The 22,881-nt window shown below is 40.3% G+C and overlaps 1 protein-coding gene across 3 annotated transcripts in view; it reads left to right on the forward strand.

Annotated features, from left to right (window-relative positions):
* wwp2 (WW domain containing E3 ubiquitin protein ligase 2) overlaps positions 1–22,881 on the forward strand; it is a 55,485-nt gene that overhangs the window by 18,435 nt on the left and 14,169 nt on the right. For all 3 annotated transcript variants that reach the window (XM_015013219.2, XM_015013222.2, XM_015013220.2), the window contains exons 6-12: positions 238–316; positions 2,869–3,026; positions 3,151–3,397; positions 5,573–5,662; positions 12,080–12,254; positions 20,133–20,187; positions 22,762–22,843. In XM_015013219.2, coding sequence (XP_014868705.2) covers positions 238–316; positions 2,869–3,026; positions 3,151–3,397; positions 5,573–5,662; positions 12,080–12,254; positions 20,133–20,187; positions 22,762–22,843 — 886 coding nt within the window. The remainder of the gene's footprint in view (positions 1–237; positions 317–2,868; positions 3,027–3,150; positions 3,398–5,572; positions 5,663–12,079; positions 12,255–20,132; positions 20,188–22,761; positions 22,844–22,881) is intronic.

Consider the following 22,881-nt stretch of genomic DNA (forward strand, 5'->3'; position numbering starts at 1 on the left):
GAAACTAAAGTACAATCTATTAATAGTAGTGGAAATAATAAACATTAACTCTTAGTGCCCGACCCTTTTGCTGCTACTTGGCAAGCAACGTATCATTATTCCCTGCACCATTTTTCATTAGTTTAACCACCAAACCCCAAATAATTTCAAGTTTGCTTTTCTTTTCCACCTCCGGTCTGACTGACAGTCGGCCGTTTGTGTTGCTACAGTAATGATGTGTTTATGTTTGACTTGCAGAGATCCTCCAGCCTGACAGACCCAACCTGAGGAGGACACAGAGTGAGGGGACTCCCACTTCAGCTGGACCAAACAGCAGGTCAGACCAAACACACCGACACAGGATCATAGTGTGACATCCAACAGTGTTTAGCGCCAGCTGGATGCAGCGACTGAACTTTGAAATGTTTACAGGCAGGAAAAAACATTGAGGCTCGTTAATCAGATGGGAGGTGATAATTTAGACATTTATGGCATTTTCTGCAGTTCACCATAATGCATTTTGGTTGTTCTTCTGAGCCACAACAGCGTCGTTCAATACCGTTCTGCTTCATAACCATACACCTTGATCGGGAGGCTGTTTAGCTGCCATGTGTCGAAGATAAAATTATGTTTTCTTGTGCAGGAACAGAATAATGTTTTCACCTTCCTCCTTCACATCCTTAAATATCAAATTGATTCTACTGATCAGCTTAAACCATGACAAACCTTTAATTGGACAACATGATGAGGAAAAAGAATCGGATTTTTAAAAAAATAATCTTTTAGCACGTAACATGTTGACCTTCAAATTTGATCAAGTGAAAGTCTGTCTGAACGGACTTAAAGATGGACCAGATATTAGCCCATTTCATCATCATCCCATTACCATGACAACCTTAACCAATAAGACTGAGACAAATGACCTTTTTAAGTTTATTGTTTTGAAAAGACCTTTCTTAACTTTTCCCATTTGCCATGCATGAGTGGAAAAAGAATACAATGCCTGTTTTAAGAATTGTAGCTGAAGCATAAAAAATCCTACTTAAAACAATTATTCACACTATATCCGGTTGTTATAATATAGTAACAATAAAAAAAGGTCATTTTTCTTGAGGCCATCACAGGAAGGAAATTTTGTAAGTAAAGGAAATTGTGAGTAATGAGAAGAGGGCCTACTTTGCTCTTTAAGTGGACAAATTTAAGTTTCTGGGTCTTTGTTAATCATTCACTGGACAGTTTTGTTGTTGTCCTACTTAGTTAAAATCACACTTTAATTTAATTAAGTTTTTTAAACTACCTGCTTGGTAAATATTGCATCAAATCAATTAATGTGTGAAAAATTGGGACCATAAAAAAATCTGTGCAAAAACAAACAAAAAAAAGAATTAGAATCTAGCTGGAAATGTGTGTTTAAAATTACATCCAGAGAAATGAAGGTTTTGGGTTTTGTCATTATAATATAACAAGACACACAGGAGTTGAATCATAAATCATAGTCAGCTTTATGGCTGTAAAGAAGGACATAAGAAAACAGCTTTTCAGGCATCAGAATCCATAAAAGTACCTAATACTGCTGCTTTCAAAACTCTGCAGACCTTGTGGTAAGATAATAAGAATAATAGCACAATAATAAAGTCACGAAACTGTTTCTTAAATACTGTTTTGCAAAGCGCTTATATGAAAGTCCTGAAACCAGAACATAACAGTTTTCAAAATAAATGGAAGAAAGAGGAGGATCGGATGAACGGGTCCGGTGCCAGGTTGGTCGGCCAGAGCATGATGCGGCATGCCAGCGTGTTATTCCCCTCTGACTGCGGTTTCAGACGCTGCTCTCATCGGCTACAATAGTAGCAGGATAATAAATAGCTGCGTTTATTTCAAAGCCTTGCTGCGGGGGGTTGGGGGGTGCGAGAGGTCAGATGGTATTTCCTTCTAAACATCGTGGGGGGGCCGCTGCGTACGGTTCAGCCAAGAGCTCAGAGCACAGCTGTCACGGAGAAGCAGTCAGCAGCTTTGTGTTTTACATTAACGAATATCGCCAGCGCATGTTTCTTCTCCTGAAACGAGGAAGAAATATATCGCGTGAATAAAATTGTGAATGTGTCGTTTTCTTCCTTCATCTTTTTATGCTTTTGTTTTGTTCAATCCTTCAACTAGGTGTGGGAATTTATTGTACCGTTTATCATTTTTTGTGATAAATGTTTTGTCACGATAAGAAGTTTGTTGCAATGAAATCCAGATGATCTCTTAACCCCCCCAAAACTCTCCATATTGTCTAAATTGTTTTTTTTGCTATTTTTCCCCTCTGCTTGTTCAATGAGAGCATCAACAAATATCAATACATTTGAAAATATTATTAAACGCAGTTACTGTGTGCTGTTTAATGATATAAATCATGTAACCGGAGTCCTAAAGAAGCGCGTTCAATGGCAGTGTTTATGTTTGTGTGGCTATGATTGCTGTGTCATGCAGTCAGACATACAATTACCTAAAAAAAGAAGTTACAAGTAGTTCTCATCATTCTCACAGCATATCTGGATAAAGTTTTACGCCCATATCGCCCACCACTACCATCAACACATTTGTTTATTTCGTGAAGGAACTTCAAAGTTAAATGCAGCTCCGGGAGAACAAACACGAGATTATCCAGAAAGGGAAATCGACACCTCATCAGGTGTTTGTGGCTTTGACTGTGACCAAAGCTGCACCTGTGCCAGCTTAACTTGAGGAACCACAGCAGATGTCTGAGAGGGGAGAGCATGGAAGCAGGGGTTCATATTGAGTTATTTAGAAAAACTCAGATGTTTCCTTTTTTTTTTTTTTTTTTTTTTTTTTAATCTTCTTTTTGCCCGTTTCATCTTCTTACCTGTTTTGTTTTACTGTTTGCAGGAGCAACAGGCACTCGGTGGGAGGTCCGCAGGGCGATTCCCCCGGGGGGTCCAGAGAGAGGACTGTGCAAAACGGGGAGCTGACCGAGGAGCAGAACCGTGACACAGCTAACCACCGACAGCCCTCAAAGAGCAACGGCAGCCCGGGTCACAGTGCAGGTGAACCGTCTGCCCACATAGATCCAACAATAACGCATAAAATCGTGTTGGATCGGACAGCATTTGATTCTTTCCACTTTAAGCAAATCTGCTACAATCTTCTTCCCTCTGTATCTTCTTGCAGACAAAGTTGAGCTGTCGTCCAACGGGTTGGACGACAGTCGTGGCGTCGTGGCCCGTCAGACTCCTCCTCCTCCGTCCTCCCCGTCAGGCCGATCTCCAGCGGCCAACAGCAGCGGCAGCAGCCCCTCTCCGGGACAGGATGCCGTGGGTCCAGTGGCCCCGGCAGAGCCCAGTCCCAACGCCCCCTCCAGCGCAGAGCAGGCCAACAGCAACACGACTGAGTCGACCACAGATTCGCTTCCGGCAGGGTAAGAACCGGCACATCCTCGTCTGTCTCTTGGTTCAGCAACATAAACAAATATCACGGTAAAAAGAGGGCTTTGGAAGATTCTGGAATTTAAGTACTTTCCTGGTCTGGTTAAGAGGTGAAAAAGCAAATAAAACCAAATATGTTGTATTTCTCAACTCTGTTTCCCTCCTATCTACATCCTGTATCCATCTTTCTCTCCTTCCAGCCACCCAGACTGTCAGTCCATCCAATCCAGGCCAGAATTAAATATTAAAAGTACTTTTCAAAGTACAAAAACAGAAGGTTAAATTATTTAAAGCTGAAATTTCTGTAACCTACCATAAATTAAAATGTGTTTTGTATTATTTAGACATTACACAAAAAAGTAGAGCTTGAATCTGGAAAGTTCAGTCATTTTGAAATAAAAACATGTATTACGGTTTGCAGACTGCAAATGTTGTGGGAGTTCATTTGGAAGATTGAAAACCTTTTTTTTTAAATTTTGACATGGAAAAAAAAACTCTAAAAATACACTTTTTCAAATTAGCACAGATAAAACCTGACATAAGGTAGAAGATGTTTTAAATATGTTATCCATTTTCTTTACACCCTTGTCCCTCAGTGGGGTCGGGAGGGGTGCTGGTGCCCATCTCCAGCTAACGTTCCGGGCGAGAGGCGGGGTCACCCTGGACAGGTCGCCAGTCTGTCGCAGGGCAACACAGAGATACACAGGACATGCATGCACACACACCTAGGGGCAATTTGGAGAGTCCAGTTAACTTGATAGTCATGTTTTTGGACTGTGGGAGGAAACCGGAGTACCTGGAGAAAACCCACACATGCACAGGGAGAACATGTAGAAAGACCCCAGGCCGGGAATCGAACCCAGAACCTTCTTGCTGCAAGGCAACAGCTCTACCAACAGTGCCACGGTGCAGCCTTAAATATGTTATGTAAATTGTAAATAAGGTGAAAATCCACCCACACTAAAATGTTAAATTTCCTTTATGTCCTTTTTCCTTCTTTTTTGCTCAAAACAGTGAATTTCTCTAAGTTATTACTTCAGTTAATCATTGTCCTGTCGTCTAATTTAACCTGTGAACAATCAAACATTTCAAAGAGGTTTTCACTGTTTAAACCTCAAACATTTAGTTTGATGCTCCTGAAGTAAAGTGAACACCAGGATGAGATCAAAAGAGCTGCTTCAGGTCTTCAATAAGATGACTTTAGCAGCTCAACCGAATCTGAAATCAGCCACCCCGCTGGACAGAAAACCGTCTGCAGCTGGAAGAGATTTAGAACAAACTGCTAACATTTGTCCTGAGTGTCTTGGTGTGGTGAACTGCTCCCCGCATCCCTACAAGGACGAGCAGGGACGGATGAATGAACCAGATCCGCACCCGGTGATATGACAGTAATCCAACACATATCCACCAAGGACTGGCTGAGCGTTGAGAAAAGGAAAATCCTGGCCTAGTCAAAGCCCAGATCCTGATGTCATATCTATGGAGTGACTTGAACCTAGCTGTTCATCCAAGAAACCCCTTAGACATCTGGAATAGGTCAAAGGTCAAAGACGGATACAAGAATCACTGAAATTATTTCTTCTGAACTTTAACTATAAGATGGAACGGTGTTCTAACTTTTTTCTCAACTAGGGAACACATTTTTGTTTATAAATCTTCTGTTTAATAAATTAAACTGAGTTTTTTTGAGTGCAATTAAATCACTTTATTTCTCAGATATGTGATAATTTCTTTTTTTGAAAGGACAAAATACTTAAAAGATGTGATCTTTTTTTATGCATGAACAAACAAATCGCAAAATAACCTTAAATATAATTCATCCCTAACTTCTATATATTAAATTGTAGTGAATCAAAGTGTCTGTAGAAAAGCCCAGGAGAGAAGATAAAAAAGCAGGTGGGATGCATTTAGTAAACTGTGATTACAGGTAATTTGGTCAGATTTAGGTCCGTGGAGTTTTCCGTGGATTTATTTCATCAATGCTGGTCTGTGTCGGCGTTAATGTCCCGTCCTTACCTAACGAGGAAGGATACTCCCTGTCCTCTCTAAATGACATTCAGATGCATTCATTGTGAAATCCTACCAAATACCGTCTTTGTTTTCGTTTTCAGCGGTGAAGTAAATGTGTGTGTGTGTGTGTGTGTGTGTGTGCTTGTCTCTCCATGCAGCTGGGAGCAGCGGGTTTTACCTCATGGCAGAGTGTATTACGTTGACCACAACACCAAAACCACAACTTGGGAGAGACCACTGCCAGCAGGGTACGCCCATCACACTTTTTATATCCATTTTTCCTGTTGATGCCCTGGGTGAGTCGGACAAGGCTGAATAGCGCAGGTTGACGTCTTAAAAATGAATTGGACGTTTCTTTCATATTCGTCCAGATACAGGAAGTTCTTTCCTCAACGGTGGTAAGAAAAACAGATGTGATTTCAAATAATATTTGCTCTGTTTATAAAAAAAAAATTAAAAAAAAAAAAATATATATATATATATATATATATTACATTTGTTTTGGAAGGTACATGCAACTTGCTTTAAAATACATTTCTGGGTAAAAAGGAAGGTAGTTTGGTGTTTAGTGTGAATTTACTTTTGCAAATCGGAAGAGATTTAGATTGATGACACACATTGGAAAGGTTTAAACGTCGTCGGCTGTTGTGACTGATGAGTAGCTGCTGATGGACTCCTGCTATCAAGTTTCTATGGCAGCAAGTAAGTATGTTTAGATAAATCGGGGTTTCTACATTGTCTTGAAAAATATATAGGATTTTAACATCCCTGATCTGTGCATCCCTGAAAAAAAAAATGAACAAAATTAAATATTGAATTCTTGTCTTCTCAGCTACAGTTTGGTGAAATATGCAAGGTGTCTGCACATCTTTCACAAGTCTTAAATTCATGTGTCTAAAATTAAGGCCTTTAAAAATCTTAAATGCATTTGAAAGATGCCAATTTGTCATCACGAGTCTTAAACTTTGTTGTGGTGATAGTATTTAATCCTTATCCTTGTATTCAGTTTTTTTTCTCGCAGGACTTTTCTGTTGGGTAAAAGTTTTCCCCGCTTGCAGAAATCTTCATTGGGATCCGTGACTAGATGAGGCTACTGCTAACTCGCTAATATTATATCCTTGCTAGCTTGCCAGCCACCCATCGTGTGTCCATCGTGGATAAGTGCAAATTTGTCACCAGTTGGCTGGATGAAGTGTGTTTTCATCACTGGCTCACTTCTGATGCCAACCCATACGAAGCTTGGTACAAAACAATTATAAAAGTTTGGCACTGTGAGTGAGAAGCACAAAGCCGCTGCTAAGATCCACAAACAAACCCCTGAAATGTACGTTTTTGCTTGATTGTAATGCAGCAAGATCCCCCAACCATCCTCTACACTTATAATTTGTTCTGCCTTAAATTTCATTCAAGTTGCCATTAAAAATGTCATTGAAAGTGTTAAATTTGACTTTTAAAGACATCATTCCCTTATCCTGCAGTCTAATTGTAGTATATGCGTACAACTGGAAGTGCACTCTCCGGTTTTAATCAGTTTTTCTTATCAGAGTTCAACTGTTTTCATGACATTTTTACTCTCCACTTGTATTTATTGGTTTTCACAGCGTGTCTGACTGGGTGACAGAGAGAAAAAGAGTCTGTTTTAAGTAAAGGTCACCCCCACCCCCTCCTCCTCCTCCTCCTCCTTTCCAAACTCCTGCCCCCCATGTCAGTTTTTCCATGCAAGGAACAAGACTGTTGGGGCCCTGAGAACAAAAGTCCTTTCTTAGAGTCACATGAACCTCCATGCTCCGCTGTGCTGGCTGCCGTGGCCTGTCAGAGGATCAATTAGCAGGCTAATAGTGGGCCAGCGCTCCAGATGTACGCACCAGGAACTGTTTAGGAGGTTGAGTGGGGGTAGCAGAGCAGAGCTTGGAAGCCGGAGTAATGAAAGCCATCCGAAGCTAGGCTGGGGAGAACTTATGAGTCACACCGTTTTTATCAAATATTCTGTCGTGTTTTGAATCCAGCCTTGCATCACAAACATACTCACTCTTGTTTTTTGTGCCTCTCACTGTTAGGGCCTTCATAAACAAAGCTAAAGGCGTGTTTACATGAAGCTATACTTTGCACGGTGCCAGTTTTATCATGTGGCATTATGTAGACACAGATAAACTGTAGAAAGCAGACTGGAAAGCTGAATTTTATGGTTACAGCAAGCATATTTCAAATTGTAGCAGTTACATTTGAACAAAACTTCATTTTTTTTTTTTCATGTTTTGTTAAAGAAATACCAGCCTCGAGATTGAGCACCTCTGCCAAACCAAAGTGGAGCACTTACTTCTACTTCCAGGGATAAACGACCACACTAAAGCGCATAGCTGTCGCATGTGTACAATGCAATCAAAGCTCCGATCAGTAATCAAGGCTGCATTGTTAATGTGGCTGCATTTTTGTGCAACAGTCACTCTTTTTAAAAATGTGTCTGGTGCAGACTGAACAAACCCACATTCTGGTAATCAGAGCTGTCATATTACGACTCATTCTCAAACTATCCAGTATGTGTTTGATGTCAGTCTGTCCCACGTTGATTATTAAAAAGACAGTGAGTGAGTCAATTGTGCCTCATTTTGGATATTAGTGAGATTTTTTTTTGGTCGTCCTAATAGCTGGAAACTACCATTTTAGTCATTTATACCTGGAAACCAGATGCTAATTTCCACAAGTTTCTAGTGTTTTTTTATTTTAATGGGATTGTGTAAAATGACTAATGAAAAGTCAATTTCCACTAGGTTTGTGGTGTGTTAACTAAACGGAGCACTCCAGAAATTACAGATATTCTCTGGGCCGAATAACAGCTCCTGCAAGGCATGACGCCCTGTGCGTGAACTATAATTTTTGATTAGACTGTGGGAGTCAATGACACACAGCAGGACTTTTTTCTTAATTCATTGCATCTATTTATGCGAGTTTTGCAGCTCTGTTCCCTTTCAAGTCCTTCGCCGCTTCAGTAAAGATCTATTAGTAAGACCAAAGAATAAGCTGTACTCTTTCCTGTTTGAGTAAAGTACCACCAGAGAAAATTAGGGAGTGTTATTTTTACATCACAGCCAATCAGATCTGGAGCCACAAGTACTGCAGTCATTTGATGTAGGACTGAACCCAGAGAATATCCACTTGAGACAAAATCCTGACATTATCCAGGGTGTTTGTGGGTTTTTGGTTTAGTTTAAAAGGGGTCACCGCAGTGTCAGGAAGAAAAAGTTCTCAGAAGCCTGTTTTTGTTATACTCTTCTCACATACTGCTTTTTTTTAAACTAATTGTATTGAAATTCCAATCACTTATTGATCTTTTTTACTCTTTTCTTTGGTTATTAAAACAAAACTTTAACTTTAAACTTCAAACACGGAGTAGATCTTACCCTGAATCAAAACGGTGATGAGTAACGAACGGCTCGTCCAAAAGAGGAACACAGATGTACCCCGAGCCTTAACTGGCAGTTCTTGGAGATATAATCAGGTAAATAACTATGTAGAGGCTCAACGGACCACTGTGGGTTCTATGGATTTCCCCTGTCTCCAGTAAATGAGTAGCTACTGTTAATAATACCAGAGAGTGAGGACTCCTGCTGTTTATATGATGCACAGAAACATCCTTCAGCAGCATGCAGCCAAGAGGGCGTTGCTGATTAACGGGTTGTTATGGCAACACCCACTGTTGTTCATTCATATCTTATACTTTTCAGTGACATTTTCTCTGATTTGCTTGGACCAGGATTTCTGAGCAACCAGTGAATGGACCTTACTGGTGTACGACTACAATACAATCACTTGAGACACACTGACTGCACTCATTGTGGGACTGTTGGCTTAGCCAGTCGCAGTAAGCAAATAATCATTTAATCGCAGTGAGATTCTTCCATTTGTATGAGTAGCATTTTTTGAAGGACGATTTTGTTTAGAGACTTTGTAATCCATTTTATTTATGGTTTCATTTGTGTGTGGTTTTTATTTTCGTGTAATATTTTTTTTATTTTTTTTGGATGTTTTTTTGGATATTGTGTCTTACAGGTTCAGTGTGAAGGTTTTTTTTTTGTTGTTTTTTGTTTTTTTCCCTCCAAAATTAAAGTTTATTGGTCTTTGTGAGGGCGAACTTGCATTATTATGACGTTATCAATCTATTACTTGAAAATGGTCTCCAAACAACAATATTATTGTTTATCTCTATTACTGGGACAGTTTATCACCCAGCAAAAATTTACTGGCATTAACTGGCTGTAGAAATTCATCTTCACTTTTACATTAAAGGAGTTTTTGTGTCATTTTTGTCAAAACAGCCACATTTTGTTGATCATGATTGATTTGTAAGAGCAATGAAACAATGAAAAGTTTAATACATCCAATGGCGTAAATACTTTTTACAGCTACAGTAAATAAATATATATATATATATATATATATATATATATATATATATATATATATATATATATATATATATATATATATATATATATTTTTTTTTTTTTTTTTTATAATGTCCCAGTCTGTTTCTTGCATACTGAAGTATGCATGCAGTTCTTCTGCCCACTGAGCAGACTGGATGTGTTTGTCTTTGTGTGAGTTTGCATTAATAACTTTGGAGCAACCAAAGTGCATCTATTCAGAGCTTTGGGAAGCTATGCAAACTAAAAGTTGGAGGATTAAAGCTCGAATAGGGGAGAGACCTGTGCCCTGACGCATAATGACTTGCAGCTTTACATGGCTTGCCTTTAACCTTTTCTGGTTATAAGGAGAAACTCTGCGTCTTGCACCACAGGGGACTTTATTTCTTTTTGCTCTTGTGCAGATTTAAAAGTTTCCTAAGAAACCAAGTCCGTGTTTTTCCAAGCACATGGAAGTTGATGCTGATTTCTCTTCCAAATTCTGCAACACTTAAGTCAGACATGAGAATAGCAGCAGACCAGCAGTACCAGCAGTCGGTCCATGTGTGTGTGTGGTGTCCTTCTTTACACTGTCCTTTGTGTGTGTGTGTTTGTGTTTCTGTGGGTTGCTACTATCTCAGCCTTCGTCCAGACCTCCTGCCTCTGGGGAAAACTGGAATATACATTCACCTCTGAGTAATGCCACTGGCAAGCAGCGGCGGACAAAAGGCGCGCTGTGGTGCAAACACGGCTATCGGCAGTCAGAAATGCTTCTCTCGTTACTCTCTCTCATTTACATAATTGAAAACGGGCTTTGGCTTGAAGTGTTTTGCATTAGGTAGAGCAATTTCATACTAACTTTATGTGCTTCTCATTGAAAGATGAAACCTCAAGAAATGGCGCAATCGAGAATAAATGCAATAAAGCGCTGCCCAAAGCATAAAGGGGGGAAAAGAAATGAGTCTGCAACAGAACAAGAAGCTACAGTCAACATGGTGTAATCTTTAAGGAAATCTTAATGGAGTTCAATATTATTGAAACTTTTTCAAAAATGTAGAAGTTGTATAATGGTGAGATACAAAGAAAGCTTTTTTCAGGAGCTTATTTGTTGTGCATTGCTTGCATATAACATCAATTTAAAAAAAAAACAAAATACTTTTAGGATCTACGGGGTGCGGCATGGAGGCAGTCAGCCTGTGGTTCTGCTGAGGCGTAATGGAAGTCCAGAATGCCTTCAGGTCATCTGCATTGTTGGGTTTGGTGTCTTTCGTTTTCCTTCTGGCAATATCTGACAGTTTCTCTTTGTGGCCAGTCTGCTGAGTGATTAAACATGAAGAACGAGACGGTTTCAGGTCCTGAATACTTCTGTCTGGGCCCAACTCCAGCTGCAGTCCACACCGTTATTAATTTCCCCCAACACTCAATTGGTATTTTCATCTGAAGTCACTCTCAAGGTGGTGGTTATCTTTTGCGCCTACATTTTTATTGCAGTTTTACCTTCCACTCAATTTTCCTATGCGTGGAAGCTGGCACCTATGAGTAGCCAGCTTCTTTAACAACAATCTTCTATGACTTAGCCTCTTTCTTAGCAGGTCAAACACTGTTCCACAATTGTATCATCTACGCCGCAATAATTTTGTATTTAAATAATCTTTTATGTCAAGGAATTTAACAGAAATAATCACTTGGAACTAATCACTCAGTGTGTAATGGATACATATAATTTACTGTTTGAATGGAATTACTAAAAAAATAACAAGAGCAGCATAAAAACTGAGTTCAACACAAGGAAAATTGTCATCCATCTCCCGTTTGGCTGTTGTAATCCATTTTGGGTTTTGTGGAATAAGCTTTCACGGCATCATGATTAATTTCTAGGAAGGCTTTTATTTTAGGTGTGGAGCATAAAAATAACATTTTAAATATTTCTATAGGAATTTCTAAAAATTCTCTGCATTTACCTTTTTAGTAGCATTTTCCCTTTTTGTCCTCCTTCCATGTAAAATGGTATCTTTACATTATTGCTTTATTTCCTCCTTGTCGTTTTTCTCTCTTCCTTTCTCAGCTGCCACTCGCTCATCGCCTCCTCTCTCTGTTTTCCTTCCTTTTCTCGTCTTTGTTTCTTTTTCCTCGACTTTAGAAGCAGGGAGCAGCTTTTTGATGCAACCACCCACTCTTGACTTGTCAAATAAAAAAGAAAATGCTGCTGAAAGCTAAACCCTCTCTCACCCCTACTTGTGTTTTCCAACCAATTCCCCCTTTCAGCTGGGAGAAACGAGTGGACCAGGGTGGCCGGTTCTACTATGTGGACCATAACACCAGGACCACCACGTGGCAGAGGCCCACAGCCGAGTCCGTGCGCAACTACCAGCAGTGGCAGAGCCAGCGCAGCCAGCTGCAGGGCGCCATGCACCAGTTCAGCCAGCGCTTCCTTTACCAGGTACCTGCAGCCATCACTGGTTCATAAGACTGCAAATGGTTTTAGCTGCTGCTCGGAGGTCAATTCAGCTCGTTTTAGCCGCGTCCCTTTGGTTACTTCAACGCCTTTCAGCAACAAGGCATTTCAAAGTGCTTTACATCATAAAAACACAAAAATGCAAAGTCATGGAGGACACAGTTGACAACATTACATTTTGCACATCAGATTATTGATTGATATTTCATGATTAGGTTTCAAAAGCAGCTCTAAACAGCTGAGATTTAAAGGAACTCAGTGTTTCAGCTGTTTTGCAGTTTTCTGGAAGTTTGTTCCAGATTTGTGGTGCACAGAAGCTGAATGCTGCTTCTCCATGTTTGGTTCCGGTTCTGGGGATGCAGAGCAGAACCAGAACCAGAAGACCTGGGATATCTGGAAGGTTGATACGACAATAGCAGATCTTTCATGTACTTTGTTGATAAAACGTTCAGTGATTTATAAACTAACAGCATTTTAAAGTCTATTCTGAGCTACAGGGAGCCATTGTGAGGAACGGTGTGATTAACTAATATTGTGTTAGTTATTGCTGTCATTTAAATCAGGTTTGCTGGAGCAGAGACATATAAAACCTTCAGCTCAGTGGGTCTTGAAAACCGAGGTTGGAGACCGCTGCTGTCGTGTAGCGAACTCCTGAGTCATCCCACATTCCCTCATTCCTTCTTTAAGAGCATTTTTATGATATTTAAAACGCTCTAGTGAAGTGGTCCACGGAGCCTTTTGCTCTCCCTCCAACTTAATAAATGTAATTTAGAGCTACAAAAGTTGCACAATCTTTTGAAAAAGGACAAAAGTCTAATTCGTGATGAATACATTGTTTGGAACATTTGTCATTTTATTTTTATTTTTGAGTTTAAATGAAAAAAACCCCCATTAACTCTCACCCTAAAAACACTTGCATGTTATCTTGTTAGTTAAGGGTTTTAATGAATCTGAATTGAGAAATCCGTTTATCTCGGGAACTTTATCTCTAATTGAAACACATGATGTAGATTAATGACACACAGACGTGTGTTTATTCCAGTGGAGCTTGTTGAGGCTTTGGGTCTGAATGAAGCGGCCATGGTCAGACAGTTGCCAGGCATTAACGTTATACTGGATTAGAACAACAAAGATTCTTCAATGGGTCATCAGTTAAACCAACATTAAAACTCATACAGACTCCAATAAAGCCTCCGCACCCTTTATGTTTTACTTTTATGTAACTTTGGTGTTTTCTGTCCACTTTTTGTTGTCCTGCGTCTCTTTGGGTTTTATGGTCTTCCGGGTGTGGGCTTTATTTGTCTTTGGTCCGACCGCCACTTTACAGTTTAGCCCTAAACATCCCTCAAATGCTTCTTTTTTTTTTTTTTTTTGAAAAGAAAACTGTGTTTTTATCCCACTAATTGCTCATTTCACGCCCAAATACTTTCTTTTAGCACCCCAAATCAAACTATTGTGTTAAATCCCTCTCCTTCCTTTTGGGAAAAGCTTTTTTTTTTCTGCTAAGTTAGTCAGTAAGACGATTCCAAGTCTAAATGAGATATTTCCATTTTTTACAGCTCAAATTTGCTGTGAAAATCAGGAGTAGATTGACTTTACTGAAACGAGTAAAATGCCCTCCGGAAGAATTCACACTGCTTGACTTTTCACAAGTCACAACTTTACCACCAGAACTTTCAGTGGATTTTATTGGGATTTTATGCAGCAGACAAACACAAAAGAAGCTCAACAAGCTTCAGAAGTCGCATGTTTGGTAAACAGAGTTCAGATTTTCTTTCTTCTGCATGATGCAACAAACCATTATTGAATTGCTTCGACGTGAAGTCGTATCTTCCTTTTCTCCTGGTTTGCTACTTAGTAGGAACAAAAGAAATGCGTTTATTTTCCAAATGAAAGTGGCAATTCCTTACGACTAACATGCACTATTATTCATCTGACTGCATGAGCAGGAGATGATGTCTGGACTGTGAGCATTCAGTAAAGGTACAAATACCTTTACGCATCAGGAATATCAGGTGTAAAATGTTTTAACAGTGAGAAAAGAATCCAGTTAAGTTCTTGATGTCATGTTGTCAGATTATCTGATTTTTCCCTCACATCTGGTGCAATAAATGTTTTGATTCCATTCCATATTGGTTCTGTGGGAAATGAATATCCAGACTCTGAGTCAAAAACATTTAGAACCTGCCAGAACCACCTGCCAGCTGTTTGAGTAGGATTGGATTTATCAGTAACCAAGCATCCTCCTTTACGCCACTTTCTCTGCAGGTAAAAACTGCAGAGAAAGCCAATCAGATACAAGCATTCAATGCCGTTGTTTTTTTTTTTTGGTTTTTTGGGACAGAATCAACAACTCCACCGCCGTCCTTTCCTTCTCTCCTTCCCTTTCCTTCCCTCCTTCACCCAGTGTGTGAGAACAGCCAAGAGGGCAGGTTGTTGATAGTGCGCGGCTCTGTCTTGGAATGCCCAAACTGCTGATAGTGCCGACTATTTATGGCCCCAGTGTGTGTGAACAAGGAAACAGGCTCACAAAAGGGCTCATAGCTTCACTGTGAACACAGCCACACGATCCGCTGCCACCGCCCCCGTTCAGCTGAACTGTTTTTTTTTGTTGTTTTTTTTTTCCAACCAGCTGAAAGGTTCTGCAAGCTCTGTAAAGTTGTTCATTTTTGGTTGAATGGAAACAAACTGGATTGCAGACTTTATGCAATAGAGAATACGTCGACTCCACTGTGCATGTTGAGGGGCGGCGTCATGTGCTCCTTCTGTCTCGGTGTGAGTCAGAGTTGCTAAAGTTGAGCTCAGGTGCAACATTTTTCTGCGCTGCACATGACAACTGAAGAGGGTCAAGTGGCCGGTCTTCTTGAATCCACGGAGCTGCTCTAAGGGGCATGCACATTTTTCACACAGCTGTACGGAAACGTTGTGCAAAGGCTCATCTGCACAAACCAATATACACAAGCACCAGAGCAGCTCTTCATTTACACTACTGTGCAAAAAGTGTTGGAGCTCTCTCCTGTTTTTCTGTTTGCTTCCAAGAAGCCAAACTTTGACGTTTAAAGTGGTTCCCAGTCGATATATTTGAACAACCATTAAGATGTTTTTTGTTATACTTCTTTACTATGACTCCTCATTCAGGGATGAAACACTCACAGAATCACTATTTGACCTTATTTTTTTTTTAAATTAAATCTATGAAAAATATCCAAAATAACACTTTTACAAAAAATAACTGTTCAGCAGATGCAAATTTCTCTGAGCTTTTTTGATTGAAACATGGCAAACAGTGTTCAGTATCAAGCTGATCTTGTTTTGTTCTTTATTTCTTCATATTTTAACACCAAACACAATCAGGTTTGTTGTTCTGTTTTTAATCTGTATTAACAGAAGAATGAAGGAGGTGAAGGTGACTTTGTCAGATGTCAACAAATAAAACTCGCCACAAATCATTTTTTAAAAAGTTGATATTCTGTATATATATATTTTTCAAATTACAGATTAAGTAAATATTTTTGATTTGTCGTTTATTAAGTAAAACTTGAGACTTTCCCTTGTTTTTTTTTTCTCTTCAAGCTAGCAAAAGACGTAGTTGAGAAAGTAAACTTAACGTGAATCAACAGTGAAAACACTGACCGCTGCTGCCTCAGTCCATGCAAAGATAGAAGCCCAAATGTGTGTTTGCAGAGTAATTTCAGCTCGTTAGAAGGGCGGCCTCGTGGCCATTAGCGGCCGATTCAGCTCTCCCCCGTTCCCTCCTTCTCTGCCTGTCGTCCCCTTCCTTGTTGCTCACCCTTGCTCCTTCCTGTAACCCCTCCTCATCATTCCATCGCCCCTGTTAAAAAAAAAAAAAATCCCGTTTTGGTTTCCAAAACTTTCCCTTTCTGCATCAGAACCTCTTCATTTTCATCTGGCTTTATTTCAGACATAATTTTTCCATCCTTGATTTTCTGCTGTCAGATCGGTTTCCTTCCCAGCAGTATCTCCTCATCCCTCCTCCTCCTCCTCCTCCACCGCTCCAATTATGAGTTCAGCCCATTTTTGCCTGAACAAGGGCTCCTTAACAGCAGCACCTGAATCAACCCTGTGTTTTATCACTCACAGAACAGAAAACTCACACACATCCACACTGCTCCTTCTAACACCTTAGCTTGTGTTTACACACAACCCGTCAGCACTCATATTTCCATAGACAACATTATTGCCATGAAAGGACAATGAACAGAAAATGTTTAAGCTGCTCCAATCTTGCTCTGTACATTAGACCTTGGTGGACTTATACTTTGGACTTAATATGACAAATTGGTTCTTTAAAAAAAAAAAAAAAAAGCGCTGTAAAAATCCTGCAGATAAAAACACTAAACATGCTGCTTTTCTGAAATTAAGAAAGAAAAACTAGGCATTTGTTTTGTTTTTTATCTTAATTGGAGAAAATGAAGTCTTTGAATTGGAGTTGGGGGTTTTTCTGTAAAACATTAATAAAACACATTTCTCCTTCCCGGTTTTACATAAAACTTACATTTGGGTGAACCGCTGGTATGTTTGTCACTGCCTGCTTTAACGCACAAAAACACTGAGAAGAGAAAAATGTAATTTCTATTAACTGATATGTTAATTTATTCCTGTTCAGTTTGGCTCTTCTTATTATACTAATGTAAATGTTTCTTGCAATATAAAATTAAATTCATTTAAGTTTATTTATGTGGCGCCAATTCACAAAAAATGTTGTCTCGAGGCACTTAGTAAAAAAAAAAAGAAAAAAAAAGTTCAATCCCACAAACACTTCAATTAATCCCAGATATCAATCTGATTCAAATGTTCAATTAATTATTCAAAGTAGCTTAAAAAGTTTTCTGTCTAAACCCAACAGATTGCATTCAGTCACTGACTTGCAGCAGAAAATTGCTTTCCTCGTCATTGACTTTACAGCAATGCTTCATGTGGAGAGGAAAAACTCCCCTTTAACAGGAAGAAACCTCCAACAGAACCAGAACCAGGCTCAGTACAAGCAGCCGTCTGCCACGACCCACTGGGCGTTTGAGAAGAGACTGTTAGCTTCTTTGGAGAGAAATTTGAGAAACTGAGAAAACAAAAAGTCAGCAGTTGAAATCACAGCTGTGACAACTGCTGACTTAACTACCTTACGTGCCTAAAGTACCTTACACAGCAAATAATACAAATTGGAGAGTAGTAGAAGAAGAAAGTGAGGAGAAATTGGTGAGTTTGACTAAAGCTAAAGGATAATCTAACTCCATCTGACCAAATGTAAAAACCGGGGAATCAAGTTTGAACATTTTCTTTATTTCCATCTTATCCACTAATTCTTGTCAGTGAAGCCCTGGATAATCTTAAAATGTTTTAGTGTCTAATGGATAAATATCTAGATTTCTAAAAGTACATCCAACCATCTGTCCGTCAGTTCGTCCATTAATAATCCAGTCAGTTGGTCCAGCTGTCTTTTTGTCCATCTGATCATCCACCCTCACACTCTGTGGGGTTTTTTTTTCATTTTCCACTCTTAAAGCTTCACTACTGTTGAAATTTCCACCATAAACTTTATTGGCATTTTAAAAACAGGCCAAAAGCTGAAATCCTCTTGAAATGTGAGTTGACTGTAAGACAATTTTCTGCTACATTAGCATGAAGCACTAAGATGACTTGGTATTTTCTCAGGCAAACTCCATGACCTTATGCTTAAGACACTCCCAACCCACTTTTTCCCCCTATAGTACATGATTTTTACCCCCTGCTGTTTGCTCACATTAGCAACTAGATTTTGTTTTATCCTTCGTATTTTTCTTCTCGTGAGTCCAAAGCACCAAAGCTACATTTTCACCTGTAGTCCTCCCACAATCCGCAGCACACTATCCTTATTTCACGTTTGTGCCAAATGGCTGCTTTTCCTCGCTTCCTCTCCCTCCCTTGTTTTCCCAGACTCCTTTTCTTTTCCTCCCTCCAGCTTCGCTCTGTCTGGAAGCCACGGAGGAGCTGAATGGTCAGAGCCAGGATGAAGTCATCATGTCTTTATATCATTATATTCTCCTTTTACCTTTTTTAGTCACAGAAAACCCATACGGGTGGGGCTCGGGGCATAGATTGGCTGTCGATGGGAGCGACACACACTCGCACACATAATCGCGCACACACCCTTTAACCCTGTTTTGTGCCCAGTCTCACTCCTTACGCGGGCCCAGTCCTTTCCATCCCGACTCCCTCAGAGTTTCCATGACAGAGCTGCTTTAAAAGACGCTCAAAGTGGCGCTGGCATTAGGTGGATAATACTCCACTTATGCCCGCCGAGGAAGGCATCAATATTTTAAGCTCAGTGTGAGAGAGGGACATTTGAAGAAGCAACAGATTTCATTTGGAGAAATTCTAGTTTGAGTTTTTGTTTTTGTCACACAAATCTTACCAAAAGTCCAGTTTCTGGTGCAAATGTCTTAGTACACATGGAATAAGATAAACTAATATACAAGTATTTTTTTCAACAGAATATAAACAACTTGTTTAAAGTCAACTATTACTTAACATTGAGAAATGCCAGATTATTGCACTTGTAACAAGATGTTAACAAGGTGTTTATAAGTGAAAAAATCTCCCAGTAGAACTAGTACTTTTTCATCAGTATTAAGGAAATATTGACTTAAAACAAGCTCATATTTAATTTTTATTGCTGAAAAGTTACTTTTGAGCTAGTTTTCTTATTTCAAGCATACTAAGAAACTAGACCAAAAATGCTTAGTAAGATTTGTGTTTGGTTTTTTTTGTAGTGTGCAGGGATTTCAGCGAATGTAATGCTGCCAAAAATGATAATATATTTTAGGTTTTCTGCATAAATAAATTAATTAAGCTGTAGTAGCTTGCTTCCTGATTTCTGGTAAGCTCTGCAGTGATGCTGGAGCTTCTTGTAACGTTCCCAACAAGCAAACGTTTGAGCCGCTTTCCCAGTCAAGTTAATATATTCTTGCGTGCCGGTGGGTGTGTGTGTGTTTATCCTCATATTAAAGCGTACACATTGACCGACTGTTTGCCACGGACAAATTTTCCACACTTTGCTACACACACACACACACCTTTTTTTTTTTCTTTTAGGTGTGTGTGTGTGTGCAGCCTGAGTAAACCCCACAGTGGTTTCCAAGCCCACGGTGAATAAAGGTGCCTTTTGTGAGACATTGGGTGGGTGGGGCTGGAGAGGAGGTGGGGTGTCCAGTCTGGAACAGGCATGAATGTTCCCTCAGTTCGCTCAGACATCACACTTCCCTGCCTGGTTTCACAACAGCGCTAGAAAGGAGGAGGAGGACCGGAGGGCTGGGTCAGTGGATGAGGAGGTGGTGTTGGTGAGGGCAGGAGGGTGTGTGTTCGAGGAGTCGAGCGGGAAGCTGAGTGGGCGGGGCTTGCATCCAGCCAGTGAGCTCATTGGAACAGCGTTGTTGTTTTATCCTCCTACCGAGCGTGTCACTTTTGGAAACCACTGGAGCCGCCAGCCGGCCAGCTCCCTCAGTCGCCCCTCGCTGCTGGAGCAAAGAGGAGTCCCCCCCCTCCCCGCCCCACCATGCTGCCCCGCCAGCCCCTTTCTATCTTAAATACTTCACACACGCACTCACACACTGGGCTTCAGGAGGTAGCAAGGTGAAAAGATCTGCTGCCCTTGGAAGAGCAGAACTGAGTAGGTTTTTTTTCCCTCATCTTTTCCCTTCCTTGCTTGACTTTTTTTTTTTTTTTTTTTTTTTTTAAATGTTTCCCACAAACAGCATCAGGAAAGTAGAATGCCAACACAGAGTGATTCAAGGCTGAGAAGAAACATGCAGCATGTGGAGATGAGAGACAGAAAGATGTCCTAACTGGATTTGTCTTGTCTCTCCTCAGCCGTCCGGCGCTCCGGTGGAAAATGACCCCCTGGGCCCGCTGCCTCCTGGATGGGGTAAGTTCGCCTGACTCGCTCGTATGCACAAGATTATTATTATTCTCCAGCTGCCGTTATGTCGTCATCCGCTTAGGGCTGCTCGATATCTTCAGGCTTCCTTTGAAGTCTTGGATTTGGGTTTAAAAAGTTTCAGAGTCTGGAACTGGATCGAACAAGAAAGACATTTATTTCTGAATCCCTCGTCTAATTGATGAGCATTGACTGATTAAATGCTTCAAATATTGATTAAACATCAAATTAATTTGATTCAATATATCGTCTTTCTAATTTACAGAGAATAAGATCCAAGTCATACAGAAATTAAATCTGTAATTAATGTTTGCACTTTATACGTCTCAGCTTTATATACTTTTCTATCAGTTTGTCCATTTGCTGGGAAAGCAGTGAAAGTCGCTCTCCCCAACAATGTAAACGATTTCTACTCTAATATTCACAATATTGCTTGAAAAATCAAAAAAATGGAGTCTGGTAAAGGTGTGGATGTTTTTTTTGTTTTGTTTTGTTTTTTTAAATGGGACCCTGCATGTCAAATCAAGAGAAGGTTTTCCTCAGTCTTCTTTTTCATCGTTGCGATGTCCCCTCCACTATCCCTGAGCTTTTCGGATCTATCATTTACGGCCATAAAGGAAACCTACAAGCACATCCGAGCACATTAGTGGTTAGCAGAGTTTTAAATCTTCCTACTAAATATCCCATCAAAGCAGTGTTGTTTGATCCAGGATGGTTCTAATGGGATACATTGTGCAGCAGAACATTATTTTTGTTTGTTCCAGCACTTTTTATTTGGGTTTTCTGAATAAATTCAAAGAATTGTTTTGTTTTTCACAAGCACAAGGTCGATTGTCTTTAATCCACATTTTTCGTCCTTTCTTTGCCGTCATCACAATGTCACGAGTTTATTGACCTCTGAACTCCAGGGTCACTTGGATCAGCTGTGACAGTAAAAGTGCATCCATGAGGCCATGACTTTGACTAGCAGAGCTTTAGCGCTTGGCTTTTTGAGACGTAGTAGCCTGGTAAATATTGCATCCCGCCAGTGTTTTACAATTGTGATTTGATATATCGTGCAGCTCTACAACGCATTAAGCGTATTTTGCTTTTGCCAACCTCAGAGCAGTTTTTACTGGTATTAGGCCTTCATGAAACAACAGAAGGAATGTTCTCCCTTTGGTTGTGTCCGGCGGGACGCAGTTGCCGCGAGCGAACCGGTCGTTAATTGGCAGATTTACGTCTCCACTCGAGCGATTCTGATTTCTGCTCCGTTGAAGAGAGTCTCTCCTGGTTTCTATTTGTTGCTCCGCTCGTTTATCACTGTAAGGACTCCCTTTGCTCTAAAGGTCTACAAATTACAGGGACCGTGTTATTGATGGGACCCTTCATCATCCAACATTTTCCCAACAGAGTAATGTAATGGGATCCACGCAGACTCCCCTCATCGCACACATTCATTCATAAACGAACGCCGCTGGCAGCTCCGCGTCCGCCTGCGTTCTCACAGCCGTGTCCTCTCCAGAAACGCTCCCTCTCCTCTGCCCATGATGCCTTTTCAACATGTTGCGGTACCTCAAGACGAAAACCTCAATTATATCATTGGCTCAGCTTCGCCTCTCTGGCGCGCTTTTTTTCTTTCTTGCTCTTTTTTTTTTTTTTTTTTCTGTCAACTGCGGTCTCTTCCCTCTAGTTTTTTTTTTTCCTCTTTTGTTTGAGGCTCAGATTCGGAAAGAGAAAGATGGGAGAAAAGATGATGGAGAAAAAGTGAAGGGAGCTCTGACTGGATGATGAAGGGGGGTGGAGAGAGGAAAGCGGAACGCTAGCAGGAGCAGCAATGAGAGCACTACTGTTTCTGGGCCCTCCACTTACTGCTGGTAATGAGAAAAAGATGTTAGAGCAGCGGAGGGAGGAGGATGGGGCACCGGCTTAACTCTCATGGCACAGACACACTTTTGCATGAAAGAAGAAAACTTTGACTGAAGTTTGCTTCTGTAAAACTTTATTAACCACCAGAAACGAACCTCTGTGTATTCACATCAAGTCATGGTGAAATGCCACACAGACCCGCCAGTTTTAACTCAGAGTGCTGATAATTTTCCTCTCCTCTTCATCCCAAAAGGTGATTCCTCTGATTTAGGGGTGAGCGACATGAGCAATACTTTATGGTGCTACTGTGACAACGATAGAAGCAACAATAAAAGCTTTTTATTTCTTTTTCTTTTTAAGGTAACTGAGGGGCTGTGCACAGCAGCCAAAGCCCGAAAATTTGTAATAAACTTCTTTAGGACATTAAGAAGTGTGATTTGTATGACTAAAACGCTCACAGTAACATTTAATGATATTTTCAAATTTATTGATATTTATTGACACACCTTTGTTGAACAAACTGGATAACTAAATAATAAATAAAAATCCTAACAGGACAGAAATGTTTTGTCATTTTTAAACATTAATTGGAGCGATAACTCAAATCTTATCGCGATGCAAAGTTTGCCACGATAAACGATATACGATACGATAAATGCCCCCTCTGATTTCGTCACAATATTCACGCTCCTTCTGTCCTGCTTGTGTTCGCAGAGAAACGTCAGGACAATGGCCGGGTGTACTTTGTCAACCACAACACCAGGACAACTCAGTGGGACGATCCTCGGACCCAAGGGTGAGACCGCCGAGCTCCAGATTCAACACCAGTGTGTC

Source organism: Poecilia mexicana, unplaced genomic scaffold, assembly GCF_051168715.1.
Source record: "Poecilia mexicana isolate PSO_F unplaced genomic scaffold, ASM5116871v1 scaffold_6, whole genome shotgun sequence".
Classification (NCBI taxonomy): domain Eukaryota; kingdom Metazoa; phylum Chordata; class Actinopteri; order Cyprinodontiformes; family Poeciliidae; genus Poecilia; species Poecilia mexicana.